Source organism: Scophthalmus maximus, chromosome 4 (assembly GCF_022379125.1).
Source record: "Scophthalmus maximus strain ysfricsl-2021 chromosome 4, ASM2237912v1, whole genome shotgun sequence".
Classification (NCBI taxonomy): domain Eukaryota; kingdom Metazoa; phylum Chordata; class Actinopteri; order Pleuronectiformes; family Scophthalmidae; genus Scophthalmus; species Scophthalmus maximus.
Window position 1 is genome coordinate 240,001 of NC_061518.1, and position 7,500 is coordinate 247,500.

General features: G+C 47.6%; 1 protein-coding gene across 12 annotated transcripts in view; it reads left to right on the plus strand.

Annotated features, from left to right (window-relative positions):
* The window catches only part of LOC118302082 (serine/threonine-protein kinase BRSK2-like), a 70,584-nt gene that overhangs the window by 32,348 nt on the left and 30,736 nt on the right, over positions 1-7,500 (plus strand). For 11 of the 12 annotated variants that reach the window (XM_035627926.2, XM_035627931.2, XM_035627933.2 and 8 more), the window contains exons 2-3: positions 2,783-2,877; positions 6,793-6,878. In XM_035627926.2, the coding sequence (XP_035483819.2) occupies positions 2,783-2,877; positions 6,793-6,878 (181 nt within the window). Of the gene's footprint in view, positions 1-2,217; positions 2,672-2,782; positions 2,878-6,792; positions 6,879-7,500 lie in introns of those variants that run through there. The other variant, XM_047331625.1, reaches the window with a different exon arrangement.

The following is a 7,500-nucleotide window of genomic DNA, read 5'->3' on the forward strand; positions in this document are numbered from 1 at the left end:
TCACAGTGATTTACACACACACACACACACACACACTCTCGTACATCATCCGGGTCAATCTGCCGTTCAGCTTCTTGTCCAAGGACGACAGGGGTCGAACCACCGACCTTCTAATTAGTGGCCGACCCGCTCTGCCGTCCCCTCATCGTTCCACCTTCACACGTTGGGTTTTCCGGACGCCGTCCAGCAGCTCGTGGGAACGACGTTGGTCTCAGAACGATATCGGATCGTCGCACCTGATCAATGAATTCTTGGAAAATGCTTTTTGCTTCCGTTCCCAGAATCTCACCTTCAGTGGCACAACACTAATGTTGCCCTGAAAATTATTTTTGATTCAGTTTTTTTTTTATGATTTCATTTTACAGATTATTTGTTGTTGTTGTATTTACTCAAAACACACGACTGTAACATTGTGACGTCGGTTGTCAACAGCAGTTCACACACAGAACTGGGCCGTAAGAGTCAACCGGTCGTCATGACAACTGATGTAACGACCCCTGGTGTTTTTTAACATGATCCTGTGGAGCAACGTGCGGTCGCGTGTTCCCTCCCGGGCGCCGCAGCTCGCTGCTCGTCCATCGAGACCCTGATCGTTTCAGACCCACCGACTCTTCACTGGACCGGAGCAGAGCGATGCGATGCTTAATTCAGACTATGAAATCAACGTCAGGCCCATTTGTGTCTCTTGCGATCTCATTAGCCTCAGTGGGCGGCGGCCTCGTCGTCACGGTGAGAGAGCGTCGCCCCTCGGCCTCGTGGGTAAAACCAGAGGCAGCAGATAATCAATGTTACAGTTAAATATATATATAATGTATATATAGATACTTAGGACAGTGTGAAGACATCTTCACTGATGTCGGCCATCTTCTTCGTCTACTGTCTTTGTTGCTGTTGGTTGTTTTAGTTGGTTGCTCACTTTTATTTCAGAAGAGGATAAATAAGAATAAAAAGAGCAGAATTCGTGTCCACATCCCAGGACGCCTCATCTCCTGTTACCATGGTGACTAATAACATGTTAATATAGTCCTTCATTACTCCCAATAAAATAAAAGAATCCATCAGAAGATGAGAAAAAACAAACATATTTGGTGCAAAGCAGCAATAAAACAATTGAATAAATGTCTTTTATATTTCATATCAAACCAAAGAAGCGAACGCAACTTCGCTCTTTATGTGTCAGGATCCACGTCCGTCTTCCCTTTAATGTCTTTTCGTGGTCGTTATTGTTCTGTTATCGTCTTCAGACCCATAATGCAACGGGGCCGAACGGGATTCAGACGACGCATGTAAAAGGCCGAGTTAGTCGAATCGATGTCGGGGGGAGAATGCACACCGACGCTCCTCCGTGTGAAAATGTCAGATTATGACTTTAGTAAATGGTTCTGAGCTGATAATGATTCTGATAACGGAGACGCGCGATGACAAATGTCAGACATAAAGAGCTTTGATGATTTTCATAGTGGACGTAAGCGTTCACATTTAGCTGCAGCGGAGTTATTACAGTACGAGAGGCGATATTAAATCACAGAGGTGATTTTTGTCTGTATATTTTTTCCACGGAGCTGGAACATGCGTCTGCGTCACACACCACACGATCCTTCACCAGGAGAAATGTCTCTCACGAAAACACACAAAGTGACGCAGGAAAAACAAGGATTGTTTGTCACTTTCACGAGTCACTCTGACCACGTCGTTGGTAGTTCACACGTATCGATCGAGTGGCGATTTGCGGCGAGCGCAAAATCAGACGTAAGCTCGTCCAGTGTGAACTCGGCGTAAGGAGAGGATGAGATGTGTTATCGAGTTACTTTGTACAAACAGTACCGGGCTTGGCCTGCAGGGAGTCATAATCATCTGTTGAATTATTATATATTGAGGTCCGTTAACTCCCGAGAAAAAGATCTGACTGAAATGATCATTTAGAGAAGAAGAAAATAATCTTCAGTCTGCACCTTTAACTTCTCACTGGTTTCCTGCTCAGTCGCCTTCTGGCTCTGAACTCGCCACCACCTGTAGGTTTCCACTGTCTTCTTCTTCTTCTTCTTCTTCTTCTTCCACTCTCTGATTCCTCACGTCCAGGTGAACGTGTCTCGCTCTCTCCGCCCTCTGTTGTGATGAGCAGCATCAATCAGACCTGGCGAGCGTCGCCGCCCCCTGGAGGATCTTCGGGGACATGAAAGAGCCCCCGGTCGGCCATTTTGACCCAAACGCCCCGTCTCTGCTCGTTTCCTCTGCTCGCGGGAAATTCACCTTTTCAGACGGCGACACACTGGTTGGTGTCACTGTGACATCTCCACAGATGCAGCGTGAGCTAATGAAGAGGGCCAATATGCGCAGTGGCATTTCACAACAAAGTGACCGGAGCTTTGATGGAGACGGACGGAGACGCCGAGGCTGTGATGAGATGAAGCTGCAGCACGTTGACATTTAGAGCTTCGTCCACAGGAACATGGCGGATCCTTCTTCTTCCCAGTGGAGTTTGTGGTTTTTATGATCTTCGTGGTTTCGTTGGCTCAGTTGTTTCATCTCAGGACCGTCGGGCCTCGTGTCCATGTTCTACTTTCATATTAATTGTTCCTCCTCATGGGACGGGGAGACGGGATCTGGAGTCACGAGGTGACGTCGTCTTCCCAGATCCAATCTCAGGAAAACTCAACCTTGGTATTGACGGGTTCGTGCGTCGCCTCGATTAAAGTTTGAATAACTCAGATCCAATGTCTCCTCCTGAGTTTCCTCCTGTTTCGACTCTGTGTGAGTTTAATGTCACGTTTTTGTGTCCCAGGTCTGGTGAAGCTCGGCATCCACTGCGTCACGTGTCAGAAAGTCGCCGTGAAGATCGTGAACAGAGAAAAGCTCAGCGAGTCTGTTCTCATGAAGGTAAGACGGTTCATTCTAGATATTAAATGAGCTCCTTATTTTCTGTTGTTTTGTGTGTTTTAGTTTTTTATTCAAGGATAAAAACCCGTGAAATGAGATCATCTTATTTTCCTGAAGGTCCTTCAGGCAGAAAATTTCTTAGCGGATTAGTTTGGATGTTTTTTACTATTTCATTGTTGTCAGTTAATCTCATAATGAGACTAAAGACGACGAGACGGTCTGACGCCCTCGCTCAGACCAAGTGTCTCTTTAACAGAAGGAAATGCTGCTGGACTATCTTCAGCGGCGGATGAATCCACATCAGCTGCTGTAGTGAGTCTTTGGGTTCGCAGGACAGTGTGTGTGTGTGTGTGTGTGTGTGTGTGTGTGTGTGTGTGTGTTCAGTGTGAGGACGAAACAAGTCTGTTAAGGATGTTCACACCAAACGCGACGCAAATCTTTCACGTGATGAGATTACATACAAACGCACAACGCAAGTTTTGTGTTTTCACATTATTCACATCATTCGCTTCTCTTAAGCTGAAATATTTGAAATTTAAGCTAAATATTTGTGTGACGTGTACAAAGCTCGTTCGTCCTGAGCCTCAGTTTCCCTCAGCAGGAAGCAGCAGGTAGAAGTCCAGGTGTTTGTGAGACGAAGGGTTCGTCTCGTCATCACCGTTCACCCACTAACAGCTGGACGAGTCCCACGTTCAGAGCGACAGATTCCAGTGACTCAGAGAGAGAGAGAGAGAGTGTGTGTGTGTGTGTGTGTGTGTGTGTGTGTGTGTGTGTGACATTTACAACATCTCTCCAGAGATCAGCACCGTTCAGGGGTAATGGAGCGCTTCATTAGAAGAAGCACATGCGTTAGCATGAGCGGCTGACTGCCAAAGGGTAGCTAAGGCTGTTAGCATGAGTGGCTAACAGATGGAGAGAAGAAGCTATTGCTGTTAGCATGGGCGGCTAACATACAAAGGGAAGCTTCGGTTGTTAGCATGAGCGGAGGGAAGCTACGGCTGTTAGCATGAGTGGCTAACAGACGGAGAAAATAAGCTCTTGCTGTTAGCATGAGCTGCTAACTGGCTGTTAGCATGAGCTTCTAACAGCCAGTTAGCATGAGTGGCTAACAGCCCGGGGTAAGCTCCGGTTGTTAGCATAAGCAGAGGGAAGCTACGGCTGTTAGCATGAGCTGCTAACTGGCTGTTAGCATGAGCGGCTAACTGTCCTCTTCTTTCCTTTAACGTCTCTTCCCTCCTCTCTCCTGTATTCCATCACTCCGTCACAGAGGCTTCCTCTTCCTTCTTGTCGTTTCCTCTGAGTGGATTCTTGTTGCTTCATAAAACTCCCGCTTGTTCTGTTTCGGTCGTGTGATTGCTACGCCCCCGCCCCCTGTGATTGGCGAGCGGAGCGGCCGGGCTCTCCTCCTCCTCCTCCTCCTCCTCCTCTTCCTCCGCCTCTTCCTCCGCCTCTCTTCCAGGAACGCCCGGACGTCATAGCAACAGATGCCGGTTTCATTAGCGGGACGGATGTTCCATTTGATCAGCCCTGGTGCCCCTCAGCTCCGCATCGTGTTTCAATTAAATAGGGATTTGGAAGCGAAGGCGCCGTTGCCCGAGTCAATCCTCATCGTTCATTAAGAGGAGCCGCAGAGCGGAGGAGGGAGAGAGAGTCAGGAAACTGGCATCAGCAGGTTGTAAGTGAAACACCGGCCTCGGGCCAAACGCTGGTCGCTCCCCTTCCTCCCGCCGCCGGAGTTCTGAGGTTCTTGAGTGCGTTCTCTGATGACGCAATAAAAAAAGTTTTTATACCGTCTTGACTCTCGGCCAATAGAGTCGGGGAGCAGGAGGGGGAATATTTGGCTTTCCCTGGTTCCAGAAGTGAAAGTCACCTTCGATGAGTCCGGTGAGTCATAGCTGGAGAACTGCCGCCGCCTGGATCAGCTCAAAACGCTCGGGTCGAATCATCGGCATCAAAAAGATTAACGACCGTCTGACGCCTCTCGAACTCCTGAAGTTCATTCAGGCAAAATCCTCAGGCTGAGTAAAGTTCGTCTGCCAGAATAAAAAGATATATAATCTGTAATAAACAGACATGAACCTGATCAACTGAAACACAGGTGTGTGTGCAGTAACCAGGAAGTAATAACGCACATGGAGATCAGACAGAAGATAAAGACAGATGTTTACATGTAGCTTGGTTTAAAACGTTTCTATGGGTTTTAGGGTCATAGGTCATAGGTCACTGACCCCAGCTCAAAACCTCCATAAAAGGATCAAGCTCAAGCTAAAGTCAGCGAGTGTTTGATGCTCAAATTTGTTGCCTGAATGTGTTTTTGTGTCCAGATGTTTGCGATCTGACTCCGTGTGTCTGTGTCGTTACTGTCGAGTTTCTCACTGAACCCGTCCGTCAGTCAGGTTCTCGGAGGCGGAGTCTCCGAACTGACTCGCCCTGAACGCAGGTCGTCAGGAGCCATGAGGCCCGAGTCAGCGTCCACACGGCCGGCGGGTCAGCAGCTGTTCGTCTTCACACAGGGCCGCGAATCATCGCCGCTCAGCACTTCCTGTGACATCACCTGTCAGGAAGTAGAAACCGTCGTGATTCCTGATGTCGAGCCGACGCGTTCAGGAAGTCGCGTTACATGGATTCATCAAGGACACTCATGACAAAAGCTTTAAACGTTAATGCGTCTGTAATGACGCCCCGCCCCCTCCACACCCCCTCACTCTTTTATTACTGCACATTAAAAAAGCTTAATGGGTCATAATGGAGTTTAATGACTGTCGGTGTCGATGCTCACATACTGTTTACCTTGTACATGTGTTTAATTAGCCTCTGCCATGCTACCGTGTGTGTGTGTGCGTGTGTGTGTTTAGTAGAGTGTAGTAGATGCTTTATTTATCCCGAGGGAAATTCAGTCAGACATCAATCAAATCCTACATAAAATAAAAATACAAAATTAAATTAAATATCAAACTATAACTATAAAAACTAGCTTATGAGAGTGCAAAACGGGAAAATGGATGTGCAAATGAAGGTTGAAATAAATTGTCCTTTTCTATTTGTGTATGTGTGTGTGTGTGTGTGTGCGTGTGTGTGTGTGAGGGTTATTAGATCTGATAGCAGAAGTATGAGCTGCACCTGCGTCCATCTCAGATACGAGTCTCTAATGTGACACCTGGGAATGAGATACTGCATGTAGGGAGAACACGGATCATTATGATCTGCGTCCCTGTCGGACGTCTGATGGTGTCTTCGCCAGAGGACGACTCGGACTCCCGGTCTGTTTGTCGACTCAGGAAAAGAGTCATGAGGTCAAAAGCAGCGTTGATTGACAGATGACTGAGGACGTCTTCGTGTCCAACATCTCAAAGATCTAAGATCAATAGGACGTAACAGAAAAAGATTAGTTTCACTACCTGTGGTTTAGATCTGCACCGAGTCGACAGTCGCTCACTCTCCCTCATCGATCCTCCGGCGTTTTCAACAAACTGATATTGATTATTGATGAAGTTGCTGCTGTGGTGGAGACAGTAGTTGATCTGCGGGTGTGGACGATGCTTCACTCCCAGTACGTTCATATCTGTGATTTATCATATTCTCCACATCCACGGTTCAGCTCTTACTGTACCTCAGGTTCCTCAGGTGTTGGTGGGCGTGGCCTGCGTTTGTCACCTCCCACGAGCAAGTTACACCTCCGCCCGTTTGTCTGTTAACAGGATACAAACCTCCTGGACACATTCCCAGTGCAGTGAAACGTGGACTGAGAAAGAATTCATCACATTTTGATCCAGCTGTTTTTTTTAAATCTCTTTCTTTAGCACTGGGACGCTTTCTGAGATTTTCTCTGACTTCACAGGGAATCATTTCGTGGATCTTGATGAAAACAATCAGGCGTGTTTATCAGACACATTCTGTCTTTTCCTTTGTCTCCAGGTGGAGCGAGAGATCGCCATCCTCAAACTCATCGAACATCCCCACGTCCTCAAGCTGCACGACGTCTACGAAAACAAGAAATATCTGTAAGTACCGACGTGTGTGGGACTTAGCGACATCTAGTGGTGACGTTTCGTATTACGACCAACTGACGGTCTGTCGTCCCCCTCCGTCCCTTCACACGGCACGTAGGAAGGTGTACGGTGGCCCGTCAGGTCCAACTCTGACGAGCCTTGACGAGCCGACAGTAAACTCACCGGTCAGACACGTCGTGTCCACCAGGAGGAATTTGATTCTGGGGAAAATAAAATTGCAGTTTTATCTGCGTGAAACTTTTTCAAAGAAGTGGTTTCAGATCGGCTCGTAGATTCACGTGCTCGTCGATGCTACTTACTTACGTCGAGTGTGTTTCTGCCTCCGGGACACGAACTGGCTCTGGTACAGTTCCTTAACATTCGTCCAGGTCGTCTTTTTGTCGACTTTGCACAAATAGTGACGATTGAATGAGGAGCGACTAGACGTGGTTGTAGATTGGCCTCTGGTCTCCTTCAGGTCAGATCAGACAGTTCAAAGGTCAGTGTGAGACATGGAGCAGGAACGTGAAACCCCCACGACTCTGCAGGACAGTTTAACACCCGGGACTTTATGTATATCTGTGTTTTATTGAGCTCATTAATCTGCTGCGTGTGGCGACCGCGCTCCGGCTCA